At 48.8% G+C, this 25002-nt stretch overlaps 1 protein-coding gene across 1 annotated transcript in view; it reads left to right on the plus strand.

Annotated features, from left to right (window-relative positions):
• The first annotated feature begins 2813 nt into the window (after positions 1-2813).
• Positions 2814-25002, plus strand: part of GFRA4 (GDNF family receptor alpha 4) — a 72350-nt gene continuing 50161 nt past the window's right edge. The window contains exon 1 of the mRNA XM_050896340.1: positions 2814-2872. Coding sequence (XP_050752297.1) covers positions 2833-2872 — 40 coding nt within the window. The 5' untranslated portion in view covers positions 2814-2832. The remainder of the gene's footprint in view (positions 2873-25002) is intronic.

Raw genomic sequence — 25002 nt, forward strand, 5'->3', positions numbered from 1 at the left:
ACGTTCCAGTGATATTATTTTTCCTGGGCAAATAGCTACTTCAAAAATAGAACACTAAAAAAGAATCTGCAAAATAATTAAAAATAATAATAAGCAGAAAAATCCAATCATTTCCCCAGTTTCCCAGCTAGATGTTTCAATTGCATCTCATTGCAATTTCATTTTGAAATTTGCTCCAACATAATCATACTCTTCTTTAAGAAGTCAAAAAAACCCAGCTCGAGAGTAATGCTTTTTTACTCTGAATGAGGTTTTATTAACACTTTCTTTTTCCCCACTGAGTAGCTCAGGAAATGCTCATTTTGGATATGAAATACAGTTATTAAAGACATTCATTTATTTACAACTTTTCAATGCTGACAGAGGACTAGAAAACTCGCTAAATGAACAGCTCCAGACTGGAACACGGTAGAAACTTTCAAAAGGAGAGGAAGGCCAGGGATCACCCTTTCCTTTTGATTTGCCAAGAGGAAAAAAAGAAAACGTAAAAGAAGTATTTTCTCGACTTCTTTATGCTTTATATATAACACCTACAAATGGCTATATGAATTATTTCCCTTCTCTGTTTTGCTCATGAAAAATAAAAATGTGCAATTCCTCTGGTTTTCCAGGAGAACTTGCTGGAGGATTAATGAGGTGATGCCACAAGGAAATGCAAGTTAAGAACTCTGAACAGCTCCAGTGAAAAAACCTTCCCAGAGCATTTAAATACCTGTTTAGCTAAAATACCTGACCCAGCAGTCGAGAAAAGCTCTCGCTGCCAATGTTCAAAAGCACTACCTGAGCTTTCAGTGTGGGAAAAGTGCCCTGGTGCTTCTGTGAATCATCAGAGGAGCCTCTGTGTTAAGAAGAGAGACAGGGAAGGAGGGAAGGAAGGACGAAGGAAGGAGAGGAGAGGAGAGGAGAGGAGAGGAGAGGAGAGGAGAGGAGAGGAGAGGAGAGGAGAGGAGAGGAGAGGGAGGGGAGGGGAGGGGAGGGGAGGGGAGGAAAAGGGAGGAAAAGGGAGGAAAAGGGAGGAAAAAAGAAAGAAAACCAAGGGATAGAAAGCTAAAAGAAAGAAAAAGAAAGAAGAGAAGAGAAGAGAAGAGAGGAGAAGAGAAGAGAAGAGAAGAGAAGAGAAGAGAAGAGAAGAGGAGAGGAGAGGAGAGGAGAGGAGAGGAGAGGAGAGGAGAGGAGAGGAGAGGAGAGAGGAGAGGAGAGGAGAAAGAGAGAGAAAGAGAAGAAGAAAAGAGAAGAAAAGAGAAGAAGAAAAGAAAGAAAAGAGAAGAAGAAAAGAAGAGAAGAGAAGAGAAGAGAAGAGAAGAGAAGAAAAGAAAAGAAAAGAAAAGAAAAGAAAAGAAAAGAAAAGAAAAGAAAAGAAAAGAAAAGAAAAGAAAAGAAAAGAAAAGAAAAGAAAAGAAAAGAGAAAAGAAAAGAAAAGGGAAAAGAAAAGAAGACCTTTGAAAGGGCAAGCCTGCATTAGGAGGAGGAACAGAGGTGGCCGTGTTTACAGGGTACTGGCTTGGAAATGAGGCTTCTTACTCTGTTGGTCAGTTAATTACTGGGTGAACCTGAAGACATTACTTCACATTTTGTGTCTCAGCTACTCCATGCATGAAATGGAGGTGGTGGAATACGATGCTAACTCATCATCATAAAGATTAAGGAGCCAGGCTCTGCTGCCTGGATTCCTAAAGGAGGGTCACCCACCGGGACATGGGGCTTAAAGATGGGGGAGGCTGGGGTGTGGGAGAAGCACCAGGGGACGGTGGCGAGGGACCTCTTGCAGGGGCTGGATGGGCTCCGTGCACCATGGGGCAGGAGGTGTGGGGACCTGGATGGAAGGTTACGGAAGCACACGACCTGAATTTACAGAGGTGGTTTTTGGAGGAGATTCGGAAAATGTTCGGATCATGTTGCAGGGGATTAATGGAAAGTATCATGGCTGGGAGGGGTGGTAGGATGTGGCCCAAGACTTCAGGGCTGTGTCTCTGCTAGCAAACGGTCAAGACCAGGACACAGCTCCCAAGGGGATGGGGCTGGTGCTGGTGCTGTCATCCTGAGCTAGCACTCTGAGGCTGCAAAGAAATGGGGGTTTGGGGGTGTGGGGGGATGCCGGGACCCTCCAGGAGGGTAGCGGGGGAGAAAGAAGACAACCTGGGGCTGGAAGGGGTGAAAGGGGCCGTACCCCGGGGCGCTTGGGGCTCGCTCAAGACACAGGTCCACGACCTGCTCCGGGTTGGGAGACACCCCCCCCCCCCACCCCGGGGACAGGGATCCGGGGCCGGGGAGGCGGGGAGGAGCGGGGCCGGACCGGCAAGCCCCTCCCCGCGGGGCCGCGGCCGCGGAGAGGCGGGGGAGACGGCGGAGGCAGCCCGGGGAAGGCGGCGAGGGCTGCCCCGCCGCTCGGGCACGGCGGAGCCTCCGCCCCGCGGACAGAAGTTTGCTGCTGAAAGAGGAGGGGGGGGGGGGGGGGGGAGGGAAGGGAAAAAAAAAAGGGGGGGGGGAATACATAATTTAATAAGAATAAAATAAGGGAAAAAAAGCAAGGAAGCCCCCCCCTCCGCAGCCGCCCCGGAGGGATGCGGCGAAGAGCGGCCGGCGGGAGCCCGCGCTGCCCGGCCCGGCTGCGGGCATGACCCGGGGCCGGAGCGGGGCTGAGCCGGCAGCGGTGTGAGCGCTCGCCCCGGGAGGGCCGGGCCGGGGCGGCGGGGACGCCTCCCGCCCTGCCCAGCCTCCGCGCATCCTCCGGCACCGCCTGCGCGGGCCGTACCGAGCCGTGCCGAGCCGTGCCGGGCCGGTCGGTCCGAGCCGTGCCGAGTCGGTGTGATCCGAGCCGTGCCGAGCGGTAGGATGAGGGGCATCCTCTACTTCTGCACGCTGATCCTCCTGGGTGAGTAGCGCGGCGGCACGGGGGAGGGAACGGGGTGGGGGTGGGGGGGACGGGGACAACTTTCTGCTGGGGTTTGCTTGCGGGGGCATTTCGGCCACCCCCGGGCACGGGAGGTCTCCCCCTCCCCAGCACCCCAGGAGCAGTGGCAAGCCCTGGGGTAGCATCCCTCAGCTTTCTGTTGTCTCGTTTGCTCTGGACGCAAGCGCTGGGATCTTTCCTACTGTCGCTCCGGATAGTCCTGCTTGCCGCGGAAATGGCTAAATTTACCCCGGGAATTAAGGCACTTCTTGCTGGGGAAGAGGAGCTTGGAGGGCTGTGTGGGGGAGGAGGCAGATTTTTGCACAGCGCCGGGCAGCCCCATGGTGATGGTGAAGCTGGAAAACGTCGAGGTTTGGGGCCGGTGGGAGTGGGCTGGCAGCCCCAGCTCCGCCGCTGTGCCGTGCAGCACCGTGCACCGTGTCCTGAGCGCCGACCTGACCCCAGCGTGTGTGTGCGTGTGTGTGCTCGGGGGTTCCTGCTGCAGATTTCCTCTTCCCCCCCCCCAAAATAAAAAACCCCTGGGCTGTCCTCACGGCTTTTTTTTTGCACCGGGAGCGGGGGGCTAAGGACCCCAGCTGTCTCCCCCGTCCCTCTGTGAGCTCGAAAGGCAGCCCTCATCCAGTGTCGTGGTTGGGAGATGCTGTCCCCCGTGGGATGCCGCCGTATCCGCGCGGACGTGGTCTGCAGCACCCGTGCTTTGAGCATCCCGCTCGCATCCTTCTTTCTCCCCAGCTCGGAGCGGACGGTTCTCCTGCGTGCGATTCCCGGGGCTCCCCGCATCCCTGGGAAGAGCCGTGCGGGAAGGGGCTGCAGCCCCGGGGGCTGGCAGCACAAGGCAGCGGGCAGCCGCGGCTGGGAGCCGCCTCGCTGCCTGGCTTTGCCTGGATGCAACCTCGCCAAGCTCCTCTTAGGGTATTTATTTTTTTTTCCCCCTCCCTGCGTTTCTTTGAGATAGCAAACCCAAGATTGAATCTGTGCTTAAATAGACCGGGAAAGGCTGTTGGGGAGGCAGGGGGTAGGATGCGTCGGTCCTCTTCGGGTGGCCACTGGGGGAAGAAAAGATCTTGGGATGGATCGAAGTGGCTGGGACACCCCGGCCCGCCCGGCATGGCCCGGCACTGCCTCCTCCGCACCCCCGAGCATCCCTGCTGTAAGCCCATCCTCCTGAGGAAGACCCCGAGTAGGTTTTTTCCCTCGGTGAGGAAGGCTTTGTCAGAGCTCCAGGTAACTCCTCTTGCCGGCTCTCCCTGTCACTAGATGTCAGCAGCAGCAACTCTTGCAAGTCCCAAAGGCGGGGGGGGGGGGGGGGGGGGGGCGGATTTCGACCCCCCAAGAGGTGCCGTCTCCAGCCAGGGAGTGCTTTGCTCCAAGGGTTTGGAGGAGCACCAGGACCTGGACATGCCCCAGGCTGGGACGGCTGCTGCCTCGCAGGGGCTGGAGCTGTGCCCTGGGCTGGGGAAGGTCTTAGCCTCCCTCAGAGGTGGGGATTTTTCCTGCAAAGCTCTCAGGGCCTCTGGGTGGGAATCCAGGTCTCTGCAGGATCCATTTTCCAAGTGGTTCAGATTGACTGCCTCACTGATTGACTGCCTGATTGACTGATTGGTGGACTGACTGATTTTCTCTAGAGAAAGTGGACTTAAAGAGCAAATGGCCAGCTCTCCATTGTCTGCAACGCAATTGGGAATAGTGGGCAGGTGTTAAGGGTACACTCATCGCCTCCGGTCCAAGCCAGAGCAAAGCCATCAGCTGGTATTCACCTTTTGGCCTTCTGATCTTGGGGTCTCCGGAAGGACCTTTTCATCTCTGAACTGGCATTTGACCCCTGCCAGCTCAGCACCATCCCAGCAGATGCTGTTCAATGCCCTCAGCCCGCTCGCTAGGTATTTTCTAGATGTTTGTGTTATGGATGGACGAGGGCTGCTCATTTAGATGTGCCTGGGGACATTCTCCGCAGGGATCGAGGGTGCCGGGGTGCCGGGCTGGAGACAGCAGCCTCTGCAACTGCAAGGATGGCAATTCCCAGCTTCATCCACGCTGGCTGCACACCATGTGGGCTGCAGTGTGAGCGCCTTGCTTTTTGTGTGTCCCCCCCTGCCATTTTTGGGATGATCCTGGGTGGAGGAGGCAGGGCTTGGAGAAATTAGGGCTTTCCGAGGTGGGACTAGGCAGCGTCACCATCATCCAGCCTGGATGGAGAGCTCCTGCAGCCACTTCATACCCAGCTCCCTGGTGGCACAGGCACGCAGGGTGACCCAGCCCAGGCAACTTATGTAGTTGAACACAATTTTTATTTTCCTCAACCGCTTTTCAGCCAGATCACCTCCCTGACCTGTCTCACCAGCAGCCACATGAATGCCAGTGCCAGCGCCAGCGGGAAGGACAGAACAGGAGCACACAGCAGGGGACAGGGACATGGCTTTGGGGAAGTTCATTGCTGCTGTAGTGTCCCCTGATATTTGCTTGCATGTGTAGTATCAGCTAGAAATCCCACCCACAGGACAGTGGTGAGGCACTCAGGAAGACTTTATGGAAAATCAATGCTCTAGAAAGCACTGATATAATTAAATACACAGAATATAATTAATTTTACAAGGACACTGGGTTACACCTGTAACCAGCCCCCAAAAGCATTGCCCACCCCTTGTGCAGCTTTCAGAGGACACATCAGTCCCTGCACTAACAAAATGATGATTAAAGGATAAGAATGAAAATCTGGGCTAGAGTTGAAAGCAGTAGTTTGCTGTGAAGTGCCCATGGGACCAAGAGTCATTTCTGGACCATTGCGATGGAGGGCAGGATCCCAAAATGGCATCTGGGCTGTCTTCTGCCGACAACTGCCGCGTTTACCTGGCAAGTTTTACTGCGCTTGGTCATTAGCATAATTTCTGGCATATGTTTCCCACAGGCTCTTCACAGATGCAATCAAACACAAGAGATCGTCTGGCGGATTTTCACCTGGTTTGGGAACTCGGCTCCCAAGGGGAGAGCAAAAATCTCTTGAAAAATGCGTCGGTGTGTGTGAGAGAGGGAAACGCTCCTTAAATTAGTGCCTTTGTCAGTTCTGACAGGAGCAATCCGTTATTTGCATCAATAAGAATGTGATATTTATGTCTCTCCGTATTGGTGCGGAGGAGAAATAAAACTTCTCCATCAACAGGCTGTCCTCAAACACTGTGCAAATTCCTCTGCAAGGATCTCGCCACTCCCAGAAAGTATTTTTTCCAGAGCTCTGGAGCCTTAAATAGTAATTACTGCTGGGTAAAAATTAGTACTAGTTAAGTCTAATAATTAGTATGACTTACTGTGAATAGTGTTTTATTTTGCTTTTGGAGACAGAAATGTCTTCTCTGCTCTCCTGGCAATTTTCACAGATGACTTCTATTGTGCTTGAAATTCCCTTCATCATTTTCACACAAGACTTGTTCATTTTTATAACTTTCCACTTGGTCATTTTTAAACATGACTTTTAATGTCACTGAAGTTTGCCACCTTTTGATAAAAATACTCTGCTACCAAGATATGCATGATATCTTTTTCCTTCCAGTGGACTTTATATTCCTTTTGCTTCCTTAAAAAAAAAAGAAAAAAATGACCTCTTTCTTCTCAATCCGAAAGTGGAAGAGGACAAATTCAAAGGTAGTTCTCCTGCTAAAACAATTTTTTTAGAAGGACACATTTCACTGAAAAAATAAAAAGGAACAAAACTGTGAAAAGCTTGTTCCTGTCAATCTTCAGTTCAGTACAGCTCCCTTGTTTCAAATGCATCTGTCAAAATCCCCTCTGGTAACAGCTTCTGGCAGTGAACGTCAAGCTTGGATGGACTGATGGTGGGAGCTGTGTGATAGTGGGTGGGGGAGTAGGGGTGGGAAGACATTTCCACCACCTCATGTGGACTGCCTTCGTCTCTTTTGGCCATCACAGCTTTAAAGATTCAAATATGGGCATGTTGGGTCTGGACTCCTGGTGAAAGCAGAGTGGAAGATCATGGTTGAGAGGATGAGTTTGAAGAGGTGGATGGGAAGTAGAGCCATGGATGGGCATTAGGTCCTGGAGATGGAAAAGGAGGAAAACCAAGTTTGGTGTGACTGGGTGAGGGAGTGTGTCCAGGAGGAGGTGGTGGTGGTCAAGGTGATGGAGGACAAGGACCCAGGACTGTTTTATGGGGAGCAGGAAGGGTTTCCAGAAGGTGAAGCCACCGTTTGTCCTGGGTAAGTAGAACCTGGGACTGCCACAGGGAAGAAAAATGAGTGTGCAGGAAGGATAGGTATCTTCTAAGGTCATACCACATTTAAATCACCCGTGACTCCTCCAGGATTTGGGTCTAATAACAAGTGATGCCACAGCTGGCTGTTGCTGAGCTGTAGTGAGCTTGACAGATGTTAAGAAAGGTTGTTATCTTCGTGAATATTTCCAAGTATCTCCCTGCATCTTACTGGAGCGGAGCTGGTAAGAAGTCCTACCCCAGCTGCAGATCTGCTTTGGGGGTCCTTCAGTCACTCAGCAGTGACACATCTTTCCCTGCTGCTGGGAATGGCATCCATGCAAGGTGCAGGGCATGGCCAGAGCTCTGGTGTGTCCTCAGAGCCTGGTCATCTCCTGCACTCTTTGGTCCACTTGACTGGAGCTGTTGGGGGGACTGGGATTTAGCTGCCTGCAGCAGGTGGCTTGAAGGAATGAATGACCCTCAGAGACAGAGACTGAATAAACCTCTCTGGGCCCCTGGTCCACTGCTTGACTGTCCTCATGGGGTGTCATGGTTTAACCCCAGGCGGCAACTAAGCACCACGCAGCCGCTCGCTCACTCCCCCCTCCCAGTGGGATGGGGGGGAGAATCGAAAAAAAAACCCCAAACCTCATGGGTTGAGATAAAGACAGTTTAATAGGACAGAAAGGAAGGAAAAGTAATGATGATGATAATAATAATAATATGACAATAATAATACTAAAAGAATTAGAATATACAAAACAAGTGGTGCACAATGCAATTGCTCACCACTCACCAACCGATGCCCAGTTAGTTCCCGAGCAGCGATCCACCCCTCCCAGCCAACTCCCCCCAGTTTATATACTGGGCATGATGTCATATGGTATGGAATATCCCTTTGGCCAGTTTGGGTCAGCTGTCCTGGCTGTGTCCCCTCCCAGCTCCTTGTGCCCCTCCAGCCTTCTTGCTGGGTGAGCATGAGAAGCTGAGAAATCCTTGACTCAGTATAAACACTACTTAGCAACAACTAAAAACATCAGGGTGTTATCAACGTTATTTTCCTACTAAATCCCAAACACAGCACTATACCAGCTACTAGGAAGAAAATTAACTCTGTCCTAGCTGAAACCAGGACATGGGGAAAAAAGTGTTTCTCTGTATCCCATTGGATTAGATATATATTCCCCCAGCTCAGAACTGCCTTGGCCATATCCTGTCACTCTTGAGTCTCATCTCTTTTCACCTCCCTTCATGCGAATCCCTCTTCTTCCTCCACAGGTAGCTCCTCAGTGCATATGTTCCTCTTTCTGTCCAAAGCCATCTGGAAAGCAGTTTGCATGAAAGATGCGGTAAAAATAGTTGTGTGGTGGTTTTGATTTATTGAATCCAACTGGAAAATCCTGTCTGCGATACCTGCCCTCACTGAGCGCTTTGACAGAGTTATTAGCAGCACTCCCCACGCTACTGCTGACATATGGGTTGGGGGGTCGTTTTGACACACAAGCACAGGCAGCTGGTTTCAAGTTCATGGGTCCAGTTTATTGAGGAGAAAGGAATGGGGCAGGTTTTCTGGTGCTTCTTCCAAAAGCAGGATCAAATTGCTCATCTTTCAGACATCGCCAGGCTAAGCCATCTATTCTTTACCCCCAAGGGGATGGCAGTCCACTTTGGGATGGGATTTTAAACAGGTCCAGATGCTAAAGGGCTGCGAGTTAAGACCTGAGAAACTGGTGGGTTTTGCTTTCCTCCTCTCTTCCTGTTCCTTGTACAACGAAGAAAAAGGCCAAGCACATAATTCGAGTCAAGACTCAACTTTAATGTTTCTGTCCGAGCTGCAGGTCTTTAACTGTAAGCGGTCCGTGCTGCAGACTGCCTTGCAGGAGGCATTGCACACACGTGTTTCAGATCTCTTCTGCCTCGAGGGAGTCTAGCCGCTAACGGCTGCGAAACCCACGAGGAGTGGAGGTGCCTGTGGGAAGCGCTCGACTCTTCAGATAGATAGATAGGCAGCAACGGGAGCGTCTTTGGGAGTCCCTGTCTGCGTGATTTGAGGTCTCTGGAGGCTCAGAGCTGAACCGGACCCACCAAATGCTCAGGGCAAGTCTTGGGAGAGCTCCAGGGTGTCTTCAAAGATAGCGAATTGAACACAATCTCTGCAAAATAATCAGGCTTTGCTTCAAGCTTTGCATCAAAGAAGGCTGGCTGATGCCTCTGCAGCAGCCACCTGGGAAATCCCATCATTCTTGATTAATCAGAGCAAAGGAAACACAGGGCAGCTACAGCCTCGTGGGAAGGGAGCCTTCACTTGGATGATGGCTGTGAATTTTTTGGAGCAAACCTGGTGTCTGGGCCACCACTTATACAGAGTTCATGTGGTCCTGTCAGGGAGAATTTTATATAAACAGTGAAATCAACCATAAAGGTTTTGAATTTCTCAATTCATCTTCTTTTACTGTGGCAGCCTTTATTGAATGCTTTGCTCTATTATTTTTTTCCTCCTGCTGTCCACGCTGGACCCTCCATAAGTATCAGCTCCACCATGATTACAACTTGAATTTCTTTCTGTCCATTGCTCATCTGCATCATCCATAACTGGTGTCCAGGACCTGCAGACTGGCTCCCAAAGTGCTGGCTGTAGATGCAATGATCTGGCTTGCAGCCAACCTGGCCCCTTCTTCAGATTTGCCCCAGAGACAAAAGCCAGGAGGAAACTCATAGCTTCTCAGAGCTACCTGTCTCTGTGACTTTGGATAAACAAGTCTTAATAACAGGCTAGCTATTTCTTCTGAGATTTTAACTTCGATGCATGTGAAGAAAAATGCATCTCCCCATGACAGCCTTCACGGCAATATCTCTCAGATATTATACAGCTGACTCGGTTACCTGCAATCTGGAAATAGGTAGCAGATGTCTCCTGTAGCACCACGCATTTTTTCCTTTGTTGCTGTCTGTGTTTTCCTTTGATGTTCGGTATGTACAGCAGAAGGCACCTTAAAAAGATGTCACAAGGCAAGAGGCGACATAAATCCATGCACACTGAATCTTCTGTAATAAAGGCTGCAGGTTAGGACGATGTGTTTGCCATCTACTAATGGAGAGGAGAGCAAACCAGCATGCTGAATTATTAGACAGGGCTTGGAATGAATCAAAGCCATTTGACCTGTTTGTGTAAAGCCCCAGACAAGGCTGAGTTTGCCTAAGTGTTTCCTCTGCACGGTGAGGAATTACACTCCTCCTTGCAAGGGTTAGTTGATTTGACACATGAGTTATAGCAATTTCACAGTAGGGTTTTTTTTTTTGCCCCCCCCTTCCAATCTGTTTGTTTTGTTTCTTCCTCTTGCTACGAGAACATAACCCAGCGAGGCTGCTTGAGAGACAAACTGCACACCTTGGTCTGCCTGTCACAGCCACGTCGTCTTTCGGAGAGAGGGCACGGGCAGAGTCATCTCAGCTGAGCTTTCCTTCCAGTGTGGGAAAAAGTGCTGAGGGGGTCACGGTGCTCACAGCCTATAAATACATTCAAGGTAACGTGAAGGAGTTGTTCTCTGCCTCGCAAGGAGCTGGAATGAGGAGGAACTCGAGCTGCGCATTAGGAATAAAAGCTTTGCTTTCAACCAGGACAACCTCTGATTACTTAAAGGAAGGGGGGAGAGCAGGTTTCCCTTTGGGAAAATGATGGGATCACTTGGGGGGTTTGTCAGGCTTTGTAGGTTTTAGCAAACCTTAAAGCCATAAGCTGTGCTGCTCCGAGGAACTCCTGAAAGGTGGTCGGGTGCCCCATTCGTAGAGAATTTCCTGGTTTTCCCTATTCGATTGGAAAGCTCGTCTTTTTGTGACGATTTAGGATGTTAATTGCAAGGAAAAACTGAAGGAAATGTCCTGAGACCCAGATGAGGAACCTCCTCTAGGATCCAGCCTTAAGAGGCTTTCCTGCTGTTCTGGGAAAAAGATCAGGAACTGCAACACGAGACTTCTCCATCGGGGCCAGAAGGTGTGGGAAGGGAGCAGAGGAGAAGGTCCTGAGCTGATTCTGGTCTGGAGGTGGGAAGCGGAGGAGAAAGGGCTCCTGAGAGGTTGGACAGAAGATGCAGATGAAGCTTAATCGGGAATCCAGGAGCTGGGAGGGCTGTAAAGGTCTGAGAGCCATTCTTGAGCTGGGGAAGCCCTAAGGGTTGGATTCCCCCGTCTGCAAAAGGTGATGTGAGTCTCCGCAGGCAAAGTGCATGTGAAGTGACAGCTCGGGGACCCATCCGTCAGCGTGGAGTGCGGAGGCATACACACTGGGTAAAGCAGCCTCAGAGTTACCACCCTCCTGGGACTAATGCAAGGAAATTTATCTCCCTCTCCTGATATTGTTTCATTCTTCCTCCCTACAGACCCAGCCAGGCCAATCCTTAATGTGTGCTGGAAAGCCTGTTAGTAATTAAGTACCTGACTCGAGGGGGTCCAGATCTCTAGTTGAGTTCATTATATGCTATCACATTACCAATAAGTTTTAATTATAATCAAAAGGGCTAGAGCAAAAAACAAACTAACAAACAAACGAACAAGAAAACTCAAATAACAAAAAGAAATCCAGTGAATTCGCCAAAAAGTGCCTAATCTGCAGGTTGAATGCTGTTCCACGGGATGAGGTGTTATGGCATCTGTTGCTGGGTGTCTCTCAGGTTTTAGAGAATGATGCAAACTCACTGCATCACAGTGTAAAATAAGGATATTTTTAAGGCAGGGAAGTTATTGCGAGGCAGAAGCAGGTGACAGTGCAGCGTTTGACCTGGGATATTTGTGCTTGTGTGAAGCAGCTAACTACAAGCTGGGATCAAAATTTCTCATCAGCGTATCAGGAACAATGCGACTTTCAGCAGCATCTGCTGTGCACACAATCTCCCAAGCTCTTATTTCGGTACTCAGGCAGGAACCGAATTCAAGCGCAGTAGCTGACTAATCTGCTCTGAAGATCTTCCCATATCCCCTACACAGGGATCGGTGATCCTGCTTTGTGCCGGGATTAGAGATGTGCGCTGCTAAAGAGAAGGGGCTGAATTCAGCGATGTGCCACAGAGATGGGAGCAGCCGTGGGGTGCAAAAAATAAAAGCCTCCGATAGAAGAGCAGGGTGGAAAACAGAAACTCATTTGCCCAGAAAAATACTGGGCTTTTGGTACAATTTGGCTTCTGAACAACAGTGACAAATCAGGAATAGTAAAAATTGCAATAAAAGATAGGGAGTGGAAAATAAAATGCTTATTGAGGATAATTCCAGGAGAGGAAAAATGAGGACTAAAATAAAGCCCCAGATGTTTCTGTTCTGTTTTACCTGCTTTTATTAAGAAAACAGAAAATGGTCTTCTCGGAGGGACCCTGGACAGGAAGAGAAATGGACCCTGTTTCTCACTTGTCCCCTGCCCGCGCACCAGACAGGGATGGTCCCAGCAGGCTGCAGGAGATGGGTTTCACCCCGCCTGGTTTTCACCTGCTCTTCTGAACTTTTCCTTTAAATCAGCGGAGAGAGGTTGACAGGTCCAGAGGGACATCTACCCTCTCTACAGATCAGTGTTATCTCCAAGAACGTGAAGCGAATCAAAGTGACAATTTTAGACCTTTCCTTGATTTTGCTTTCAGTTCAATGAGATAAACCCCACCTAAGCCACCAAGGTTTCTTGTCCTCCAAGAGAGCAGCTGGTGATGGAGGGAGCACTCAAGGAGCCGTCATTTCAATGTACCCAACTAAAAAAATAAGAAAGATGAAGAAAGTGATATTAAAACATTATTTAGCACTTTATTTTTCTGCTTGCAAACCCCAAATTTCCCCAGGGAACACATTTTCTCATGGTTAAAAGAGAAAGAAAGAAAGCCAATGGGAAATTTCCAACTGTTTCACAGACCTGACGGCTCGGGTCACAGTGATGATTGGAAGTACCTGCAGTTGGTGACTCTGCTGGGGGTCACAGAGGCCACTCATAAACCACACAGTGCTCAGGAGCCTTTGGAGCCATGGGAATTTGATTGTCACACCTATTAAAATCCCTGAAGTGGTTTTGGCCATGGCCAGCTAGCCATCTCCTGGGCACTGGTCAGGAGCTAGCACAAGCCAAGGACCATTCCCAGTCCGTTTGCAAGTGGTTGCTCTGTTTTGAAGGGGAAGAGAGTTTAATAGCATGAATGAGGCAGTTCTGGGTCATTTGGACGAGCACCTTGAGTTTCCTTAATTAACTAACCTAGGCACAGCACGAGAGACCACCCTTTCCCTCCCAGACACCGTCCATTTCTCAGACAGCCTGCAGATGTTGTTGGACAAACATGTTTCAGCTTAATCTCTTTCATCTACATTCATCTTCCTTTCTGCTGCTTCCAGCTCAGAAGGCAGGACACTAACAATGACATGAGATAATATAAAATAAATGGTAGTGCTGGTTAATTTGTTCAGGAACAGATAAATCCCCCTGTTTCTAATGCACGCAGGTGCGTGCAAACCCACATGCACGCAGACCCAGCGAGAGGCCGAGGAGGTGCATATGCAGAGCGAGTCCATCAGACGTTTCTTGCAGAGCCTGTGCAGCAGCTGTATCAACTCTGAAGTGTCTTCTCCAACAGGCAAAGCCTTTCTTGGCTTGCCATTGCAGTTAGCATGACCTCGTGAAAGACAAGACACATGAGAGAAGTCTGAGGAAGCTTGATTTATCCAGAGTTGAAAAGGGAAGAAAGACACAGGAGAGAACATGATCACACTCTATAAATACCTTCAAGGTAACAGTGCAAGGGAAGGAAGAGGATTAGTCACACTTCTGTAAGACAGGGAGGGGAGGAGAGAGAGCAACAGCATGAAGCAGAGAAAGAAAAAGTTTTAAGCTGAGTATTAGGAGCAAAATGTTTAGGCTATTTTTCTTTCTCGTTTTTACTGGAAAAAGAAATTGCAGGGCCTCAGTTTGGGCTAAGCTTGAGGCTTGATGAAATTTTTTTTCAGGAGGGTTGTGGGTCATGGGCCTGAGGACTAAATGTGCATCAATGTGTAGGATCTGCCGGTCCTAGGTGCGTCTGTGAGTTAAACAAGGGGCCTGTGCAGCCTCCAAGACAGCAACAGTGTCACTAGGCACAGGGTCATCCTGCTGCCGGGTACACTTGGAATTGAGGGTTGGTCAAAGTTCTTTCGCTCCCCCTTTTCCCTACACCCCGTGTATCCCACACTCACAGAATTATAGAATCATAGAATCATAGAATGGTTTGGGTTGGAAGGGACCTTAAAGATCACCTAGTCCAACCGCCCTGCCATGGGCAGGGACACCTTCCACTAGACCAGGTTGCTCAAAGCCCCATCCAACCTGGCCTTCAACACTTCCAGGGAGGGAGCTCCCACAGCCTCTCTGGGCAACCTGTTCCAGTGCCTCACCACCCTCACAGTGAGGAACTTCTTCCTTACATCTAATCTAAATCTACTCTCTTTCAGTTTAAAGCTGTTACCCCTTGTCCTATCACTACATGCCCTTGTAGCGATAGGACAACTATCACTACAAGGTTGTTGAAGGTACCATGGAAAGATGGTGCTGCTCAACCAAGGGTCTTCATGGTCATTTGATGCTAGAGCTGGGAGGTGGCTCAGTGATGGATGAGGAGTCAGCCAAGAGGCTTGGCTAGCCCTGGGCTCTGCCTGTTGTTAATAGGTGATGAGGTGGCTCCTCCTCCTCTCCAGTAAAACAGCCTTGCTCTTGGTGCCTTAGACCTGGCCTCACCCTCTCCAACTCCCAAACCCTCTTTGCTCCCAGGACATGAGGCTTCCTGCCCTCAGACCTGGCCCCATCTTCCCTGGAAATGGAGGTGAGGAAGGCAGGAGCTTTGACGCAACATCCCTGAGGGATTGGCTCCAAGTCAGGCTTGGACAATCATTCTTATTGTCACCTTCCATTATGCTGGGACTCAAAAGTGAACGTTTTCCAAAAAATGTGGGTAGCTGCTGCCAAGATTTTTCCCTGTCTCCTCAAGCAAGTGCCAAGAACTCTTTCTTCTCATAACAAATCAACTAGCCAAATATAGGTGTCCCTGGAGAAAACCCTTCAGGCTAGTAAGATTTAATGAGTTGATTCAACTAAAGGTAAACAAGCTAATTATGCTGTTCTTCAGCCTGTGGTTTCCTGAGAAAATGAATCTTATGTATGTCTGTCAGTCTGTCCACCCCAAATAATTTTTGAGCCCCCTGGCCAGGTTAGGTAGGTTTGGTAGAAGTCTCAGAAGATGTTCAGATCCCACAGGTTGATGTGAAATTCGCTGTGGAAAAGGGAATGAGCTCCTAGCGTTGCCTACTGGTGGAAAAGTTAGCGAAGTTCATAGCAGAAAAGGTGCATGTGAAAGGAGATGTAGAAATGCAGGCTCCTTTCATCGTGCTACTTATTTTTTCCCAGCTAAGCAGTAAAGCGTCTGATGCAGATCTGCATAGAGCCAAAGAAATGGCTTCCTGGGACCATAAAAGCAGTCCATGCAGCCTGCCAGTCCAGGGAGAAAAGGCAAAGTGAGAACTTTATGTGGGTTCAGGATTGTTCCTTGGAGGTAAAAGCAGCTGAGCAATGTCAAAGGGGAAGTATGGTCCTGTGGATGTTAACCATCGCAAAGTAGCATAGCTGTGGATGCTAACACAATGTGCCGTCTCTCAGACGATGCCCAGAACCTTGGTCCAGTGTCATCTGCACCTTTCAAGGAGGGCTACATTTTCCAGAGGGATGGATATTAGCATGGAAATTTGCAGGAACTCGCCCAGGTTGGGTTTGCTTGCTGTGGTGTCACCTTGAACATGCCAAGGACACAGAAGAATTGCTCAGCGGGGCAGCAGGTAACTGTTGGTGATGAAGGGAATTAGGGAAAGCAGAGGCTGGTCTTCAGAGGGTCCATGGGGCCAGGGTAGAGCCTCCCAAGATGAAGTGCACCTCGTTGGACAAAGCATGGACAACAGGGAACACCTGGTTGTAGTAAGACTTTTCATCAGCTTCACTGCCCAGTTCAGTGTGCGCTGCAGCTCTGCTTGCACCTCCCACGTGCTGCTCAGCTCAGACATGACACACAGCTTTCTCGATCTCCGTCATCTGACGTGTTGGGTGGCAAAGGTTAATGGCATGGCATGCAATGGTCGATAGCTGTCGACTACAATAGATATTGTGACAGCTTGCAGCAAGGAAGGGACAGGGATTAAGTGAATTGGCTGGTGCTTTCTCCGCTTCTGTGCATATGATTTGTGTGCACCCATCTGAACCTCACTGCTCATTCCCATCGTCCCATGTCCTGCTGCCCCACAAATTCAGGGGCTGGTCCGGAGGTGCAGAGCTTCGGACCTGCCCCATAGTATTTTATATGGAAATGACAAGGTAAAAGATCAGAAGGAAAAAAATAGGTGAGAGAGGGGAAAAAATGTTCCTTCATGGTGCTTTTGTTTTCTAACAATGTTGACATTATGTGGAGTAACCAAGTATAAAATCTGCCTATCGTTTGGGAGCTGGTGTGCAGAAAAGATGCTATTATGTGAGCCTTTTATGCCTCTTTACCCTGTCTGGATCAGAGGAGATAAATGCGTAGATAGGAGCTGAGGCTCCTATCTTTATTTAAGCTGTCAGGTACTGCTACGTTCTTTTATGCTGATTGTTATAGAAAGCCTCCACAAAGAGATATATGTTTCTATATTCCCCCACGTTTCCTATTTTAATCTATAATTTAATAATAAAAGAGATGTATTTCCCTATATTATTTTTATTTGTAGTGTCAGTGCTTCTCTTTCACTCTTATTTTTCAAATAAACATTCACAGACACAAAGCACTTAAAATATGCACATATTCAATCTTCTCTGTTCTCTTTTGGGCTCCCTTTTGACTATTATTGCAGTCATACTTTAATTTACACATTAGTGCAAAAACATTTTTAGTATAAAACAGGTTCCCCGTGGGGACGGCAGACTCGCAGTGAGCACATACGCATGAATGCATGGCCATAGTTACATTCAAGCGCGTTCCCACACCACTCCCACATCCACATGGCTCACACATCTAAGGTTAAGTACAAGTACACATGAAATGAGGCAAAAGCCACATCTGTCGATGTGAAACAGTCAACAGAGCCAGGAACAGGTTGGAACAGGTTGCCCAGAGAGGTGGGAGATGCCCCATCTCTGGAAACATTCAAGGTCAGGTTGGATGGGGCTCTGAGCAACCTGATCTAGTTGAAGATGTCCCTGCTCATGGCAGGGGAGTTGGACTAGATGACCTTTAAAGATCCCTTCCAACCCAAACCATTCTATGATTCTAAGTATCCTTAACCCTTGTCCTACTGTTGTCCAATCTGGTTATTTATCAGCTCACTGACATAATTTTGGCTCCTCCTGACCAAACAGTGCCTTGGCATACTTAGGAGATGTTGTAGACCCAGGACTCATGGGTAAAGGTGTCTGTGCTGGTGGGGGAAGGTTTAAGCATGTGGGCACAGGCAAGCCAGAATGTACCTTTTGACCTCAGGGCCAAAGATTTTGTCCAGGCTTGTTTTATATGGTGGTACAGATGCCATCAGAAGCAAGGAGCTGACCTTGGTTTCCAAAGAAATGCTTCCCACCAGGACTTAGCCATTTCTCAGCTATTCCTCAGCACAATGTGGATGCTCTGAGGCCAAGTTACAACTGGGTCAGCAGCCAAAAAATGTGAATAGGAAATATATGGGGCATGGAGCTTTGCTTGGGTAAGTCCATGTTTGACTTCCTGCTTCTTCACAAGCATTGACAAGGACAGGGACTTTCTCTTCCTTTCTTCTGGCTGAACTTCTATTGGTTTTACCTGTACATACCCCCATGCAGCCAACTATCCAGTAAGCCCAATGCTTGTGAAAGGGGTTGCTGGAAAAGCAAGTGATTGACATATCGAAGGACAGGGAGAGCACTGATGCCCAAGACTGATATGTGGGGGCCAGGAGGGACAATGGAGATGCCATTCTGGGTAACTAAAAGTGCTCCATTTCTAATCACAAAGCGTTCAGAGGTAAACCAATCACTTTGATGTTACATGAGACTATTATCAGATGCTGGGGTTGACTTACCCATCAGGGCTTGGACAATATCTTCCAAAATACTGAGATGCCTTCATCATATTAGGACACTGGGCTTCCCATACGTTTCTGGGAGAGTTAGGTACCTCAGAAGGAGGTAGGTCATGAATGCCTATGGGTCTGGAGCTAGCTATCTAGTGTATGTTTAGATCTTGGGTGAGTTTGCTTGAGTTGAGCCCATAACCATAATTTCTCTGCAGCTTGGTCTCTCTGCAGTTTGTGACCTGACCTGCTTGAGACATTGGTGTAGACAGCAGTCAAATGGCTCCAGACAACAACGTAGGTACCACCTATGGTTGAAGCAAGCAAAGGGCTTGTGAGCTGTCTTTCTCTCGAGTTTAACAAAGGTCCTTAAAAACATTTCATATCTCACTTCTTCCTCTGCAAAAATACATCTTTCAATCATCTGAAGCCACTTAGAATCATTTGTCTTTTGGGGGAAAGTATCTGCCTTCTGTTTTGTTTTTCTTTTGAGGTTTAAAAAAATGTAATAGCCCTTACTGACCTCAACATTTTCAGTGAGCAGATAGCACAGCAGCACTTGGGAACATCAGTTTGATTGACTTGAGGCTGTAGCTGGGCTGGGCTGTGTGACCAGACTATATCTCCTGAGGTGCCTGATGACTGCCTGGTGTGCAGAAGTCCTGCTGCGGAGCCTGGCCTTCAGGAGAGAAGGGTAACTAAAGCTGTTTGAACAATTCCCAAGCAGCAACTTGGCAGCATTTCAGATTTAAAATAGTGAGACAATTAGTGGAAGTAGTTTCAGTCTCGATTATTTCCCTCTTATGGCAGAAAAAGAATCTGTGGAAAACTGGGACTGTTTCTTTCCGAGTGTGTTGAAATCATATCCAAAAGGGAAAGGGAAAATGAGGGAATCCCAACATTGGCCCAACATCTCTTACTCCTGCACATCTGAGCCCTGTTCCATCCAGTACCCACCTCTGTCCAGCATCTTCTCAAGTCCTGGCTATAGAAACTATAGTAGGAGTTACAAGGGTTGTTAGCAGCATTTTTACTCTATATCTGGTCTAAATCCAGCCCCCTAATATCCAAGCCATAGGAGTTATATTTTTTAGTAAAGAATAGGAAAAGTGAACAGCTATATAAGAGATTCCTTCTGCTCCCATGTAAAAACTTCCGAGATAAAAAATTACACGAAAAAGCAACCAGGAGTCACCAAGTCTAATAGAGACATGTCTCTCTTCTAGTGATTTTTTTTCGTTTGGGTCAGTATTACTGTGTTTAAACCTCAGATCGTGCCACTGCTGTCAGGTCAACAGGGCTGCAGGATGTTTCTCGACCTCCATCACTTCTTGTGGTGGCAGTGGGAGGGTTGTTCTTGGAGACGTACAGGAGTCCAGATTCACGGAGGGACCGAGGGCACAAAGACTACCTGCTGATTCCTCCACACTGTGTTCAAAGCAAGGAGTAAAGTTTCTCTGCATCGCAGGAAAGCAAAGTTGGAAAGGACCGTTTGGTCCTCTCCCTGCCAGTTCATGACTGGCATTTAGATTGGAAAGATGCACAGACCATCTTTTCCAGCACATTTCCCAAGACCTAGGAAAACTCTGTAGTGCAAACTATAAACATGAGCTCCCTGCACCCCCTGACACACGGTGACTATTCCTGCGCACGCTGCCTGTCCCCTGGGATATGAGCTCGGCCACACACACCCAACCATGCACACCAATGCTCTGTGTCCTTCAAGGACACAGCCACAGTTTAAAGTGCAGGACAGGCTCAAGAACAGACTGAAGCATTTTCTTCCCTGGGGACCTTGCACCCACGTTGCCCACGTTGCTGCCCGGCACCTGGCTGGAGCACAGGTCCACCGTATCTACACAGTGTTTTGGAAGAGCTTATTTGAGACTGGGAGGTCACCTTTTGTGGTCCTGGTCCATCCAATCCACCGATGTCTCTGCCTCCCAGAGAGGTCCATGTGGGAGTTGTTATTGGGACTGACAGCATGGACAATGGGTGTGTAAGGACTCAACAGTAGTCTTAGTCCTACCAATGACCTGAACCTCTGCTGAATGACACGTATCCTTATTCATGTTTTTCTTCCTACGCAGACAGGGAAAATACATGCACTTTGGCTTCATATAGGAAATGAATCAAAAGCTTATGCGAAGGAACAACACAGCTTGGTCCCACTGCAAAGCTTTGTCCTCTTCCACCCCTGGCCACCTCCCTTGGCAGTTCATGACAACCAATTTCTACCTGTGGCTGTGTCACAGGCCCTGAAAGGCTGCCCATCTCCCCAAAGCCTGCTACAGTGAACCTCAGAGATCTGGTCTAATCAGCAGGTTTGCAGAGAAAATGAGGTTTTTTTTCTTCCTGGCTGACTTCCAGCAGCAGCAGCTCCAGCTCTCCAAGGCACATCTCAATTAATTAATACAGTCAAACCTTATTAGAGACAATCGTTGGACAGAAATTACCCAGTCCTGAGTTCTCTTTGCTTTTCTCCTTGTTGTTTCTCACTGTTGCTTTCCTCCCTGATGCCTTTCTCGCCAGCGAAGCATGCCCTGGCAAAGCCTGATGTAGAGTGGGAGCTTCTTTAGTGTGCAGTGGAAGTCCAACCCTCCTCCTAGCCCACAGCCCTGCTGCAGTCGAGGTTCCCGAGCAGATCTCGGCACAGCCTGGCCAGAAACCGTGCAGTCAGCTGAGGCTGGCGGCAGCAGGTTACAGCAGTCGGGGTCCCAGGGGCTCTTCTGTCACCTCAAACTTGACGGTGGTGGAGTAGCAGTGAGCTATTTCTGTGAGACAAGTGAGAAAGTGACCCAGAAAGCCTCTGTGATGGGGGCCACTGAATCCGTGCTGAAAAGCCTCCAGGCAGATTGAGATTTGACCTGAGAGCCTCTGAGGCTCCTAGGGAAGGAAGGAAGGAAGGAAGGAAGGAAGGAAGGAAGGAAGGAAGGAAGGAAAGGAAGGACGGACGAACAAAACCCAAACCCAGCATATTGAAAACGAAAGCACACATCAGCGAACAGAAATGGTGTTTGGTTTTGTATCACCAGCCACAACTGCTGCAGAATTCCTCACCCGATTTTTTTGATGCTTTGGGAAATACTAAAGTGCAGGCAGGACAGGGCATAGTCCTTAGGGCAGTACGTGATTCCGAGGGAGGAAGGGCTGGGGCAATGCCGTGAAGATGGAGGCAGCAAGATCCGCTGCCTGCCCTGCCTGTCGCGAGGTGCTGCTTAATTGAGAACATGTGCTGGGGCTGGGGTTTGCTTCTTGGCTTAGCAGGAAGGGCCTGGGATACCCCAAGACCAGGAAGGTCCCTTTGCCTCAGCTCCCACCTTACAGCTGCCCCATGCGTGAGCCATGGCCGTGAGTTGGTGGTGTAGCGACGTCTGGGCATGCAGCTTGCAAGAGCCCTGGCTGCCCCTGAGCCAGGGAAATGAGGCTGCAGGTGGCAGAGACATGGGCTGGAGGGTGAGCTGGGGTTCATCCTCAGCAGGGAGCAACCATGTCCAAAACCAGGCTGATCTTTCTCAAAACAGTGGTGGCACAGCAGGAGCAGAGGCTGCTTTGTGTCTGTGGGTAAATGAGAGGCATTCTCCAGGGCTCTCAGAGCAGCACTTTTCAACAGGCTCAAATTATTATTATTGTTTTCTTTTAACATGAATGCAAATACATCAGCTTTTCTACGTGGCTTCATTAACTACCCAGCACATCACTCAGAGCCTCACAATTCTTGTCAAGTACCGGCATCCCCGTCCCATGTTCATTGCAGAGTCTGAATTCCTCTAACTCCATCTTGTGATGGAAAACAGGTTCAGGGTAGGATTAAAAAAAGATAACTGTAATTGTTCTTCTTCTTTACAGTCACTAAATAACAGAGCAGATACCTGCCAGAGTCACTACAGCTTACGCCCAGAGTAACTCAGCCCTATATCAAGGTGATACAGGCAAAAACTGAGTCCCATCCTCGGTCTTAGTGGGTTTGAGTTGAAAAGACGAGTGGGGCAATGCCTCATCCCCTCTGTGTGTGGGAAGAAGAAATCCCTATCTTCCTCATTTTGCTTCTTCTTGATTGAACAGGAGGGAAACAAGAAAAGTGCTGCAGGGTCATTATTAAAACTGATCAAACTTAAAATAAATTGACTAACAACAGAAAAATCCTTTTATTACTTAAAGGTCTTGATTTGTCTGTTTATTTTCATAAATGCATCAGGCTGTTTCTTTGAGCCTCAGTACATGCCATTCCATTTCCCAGGAATTTTACCCACCTTTTCCCCCAAAACGTTATCATGTAGGGGATGTGCATCACTCTGCCATGTATCTCATGGTCAGAGACCACCACAAGCCTCACCCGTGCCTGCTGCACCGCTTGTTGGGCTGTCCCAGTGTCTCGATGCGTTTGCCCTTCTCAAGCCTGGCCTTGAGACTCAGCATCTCTCCTTGAAAGCTTCGGCTCCTAGAATCAGGTGGTTATAGGAGAATTTAATTTCTTTTCCCTGAGCAGCCATCTGTCATGCACAGGGAGAGGTGCTAGAAAGCAAAATGTAGAAGACTGTGTCCTCCCATTCCTTTTGGGATGCAAACAGCCTTTCCCTTGTGCTGATCCCTTTCAAGGTATGTCCAGGCTGACTTTGCTTCTCCCGCTACATCTCCGCTGTCCTATGAGAAGATCCTTCTCCTCTCAGCCGCATGCCATCGAGAAGACCTCCTTCAAAGCCCTCAAACCATGGGACAACTCAATATATTTCTTAAATAAATGAAGCATGGAGAGGCAGTTTCTACATCTCCTTTGAGACTGGGGAGCTCAGCTGAGAGATTTTTCAATATCCTGTAAGAAAATGCAGTTGAAGAGGCAATTTTGAGGAAGGGAAAGTCGTGACCAGCCACCCCTGGTCCTGCTGCATTTCAAGACCAGTCAAAAAAATGCGTTAAGGATTTGAGCAGAAGGCACAGCACACGGACTAGCTCCAAGATGTTGAGAGAGAATCAAAACCCTTGCTTCAGATGTGGATGGAGAAGACTGTGCCAGCTGATGTGCAGGGAGAGGCAGTTTTAAGTACGTTTTAGCAGCAGTATGGCTAAAATGCCTGAGCCTTCATCTTCAGCTATACAAAAGGGGAGTTGCAGGCTCCCAAGTCTTTGAGACTTTTTATTTTGAGTGAAAGATAGGTACTCCAAAAATTACAGACTGAACTGGCAAAAGAAATGAAGGAAGTCTGAGGTGCTAATTAAAACACCACAGTCGCTGTTTCGTTACTCATACAGCCATGAAAGCTGTAGAAAGCTCAAACCAAGCTTTACATTTGATGATGCAGTGATATTTTACAGCCAAAGTAACTTTGGCTGCACTGGCTTATTATCAGCCTTCGCAGAACCGTACCTGCCTCCTGGAGGCTGTGAACCCTCCTGGTCCCTGGAGGGACAGAGGGCCATTTCTGGTCACCCTTTTCAAATCAAAGACGCTGTTGCACAGAGGAGGTATTAGGGTGTCTGAAAACAAAGGCATCTTTTGGAGAGGTTCAGAGCACATGTTTACAGATGAAATTTTCTTAGTACACTGGTTGGGAGCGGAGAAATGTGAATGGGATAACAGACTGCCAGCCTTTTAAACGCAAGGCTGGGAGCTGTAAAACCGGCTGTATATGGAAAAGCGAGCAGAAGTCACGGAGGAAGAAAGAGCAGTCTCCTGAGGTTAAACTCTTTCAACTTGAACCACTGCAACATTCAATACTTACAACTTTCAGTACTTAAAGGGGGCTTATAAGAAACATGGGGACAGACTTTTTAGTAGGGCCTGTAGCAATAGGACAAGGGGTAAGGGTTTTAAATTAAAAGAGAGTAGATTCAGGCTAGATATAAGGAAGAAATTTTTTACAATGAGGGTGGTGAAACACTGGCACAGGTTGCCCAGAGAGGGGGGAGATGCCCCATCCCTGGAAACATTCAAGGTCAGGTTGGAGGGGGCTCTGAGCAACCTGGTCTAGTTGAAGATGTCCCTGCTCATTGCAGGGGGGTTGGACTAGATGACCTTTAAAGGTCCCTTCCAACCCAAAATATTCTATGATTCTATGATTCTGTAACAACCTTTTGGTTGGACGGGGCTCTGGGGAAAGCAACCCCCTGCCAAGCCCCCGCAGCCAGGCTTGGAGAGGGGACCTGCAACCAGATCCTGGTGGCTGCCACGAGGCTTATGATGGATGAAGACGGCAAAGCACGGGCTCTGCTCACTAATCACCAGGAGTTTACTCAGGGATAGATGCTGTTTGCTTGTCTCTCAAGCCCTACTTTTGGATTTGGACTGAAGGCAAAATGGGCATTGGAAGGGCTTGGCCAAACAGTTGTTGATGTGCCTGGGTGTGGAGGTGTTGACAGTGCTGGGGTGAGAAGCAGAGGAGGGTTTTACTGCTCCTCTCCAGTGCTATTGTGGTTTGCTTGGCAATTTTTCAGACCCTCACCCCTCGCCACAGCCTGAGCTCTTTAGTCACCGTCTTTGGATTTTCTCAACAAAAAATTTGTCTGATTTCCAGAAGTAGCCAGCTGTACACCTTTCATCACCCCCCAGATGATCTGCTTCGTGCCCCCCTATCCTGCCTCACTCTGCTCCCCGCTGCCAGCACTCAACTCCCACCCTGGACCGCCGGCACCCGCACCTCCCCATACCCACCCAAACAGGCAGCTCCCTCCCGAACACCCCAAACCATTGTGTCCCTCGCACGGAGGTAAGAGCTCAGCCACAGCGCTTGCAGAAGCATTCAGCAAAGGTGATACCAAGGTGGGAGAAGAGGAGGAACACGATTCGGCACAAATCAGGGTTGTTACAGAAAGCCTTTAACTTTCGCCAGCCCACTTGCTACTA

The sequence above is a fragment of the Gymnogyps californianus genome, chromosome 4 (assembly GCF_018139145.2).
Source record: "Gymnogyps californianus isolate 813 chromosome 4, ASM1813914v2, whole genome shotgun sequence".
Classification (NCBI taxonomy): Eukaryota; Metazoa; Chordata; class Aves; order Accipitriformes; family Cathartidae; genus Gymnogyps; species Gymnogyps californianus.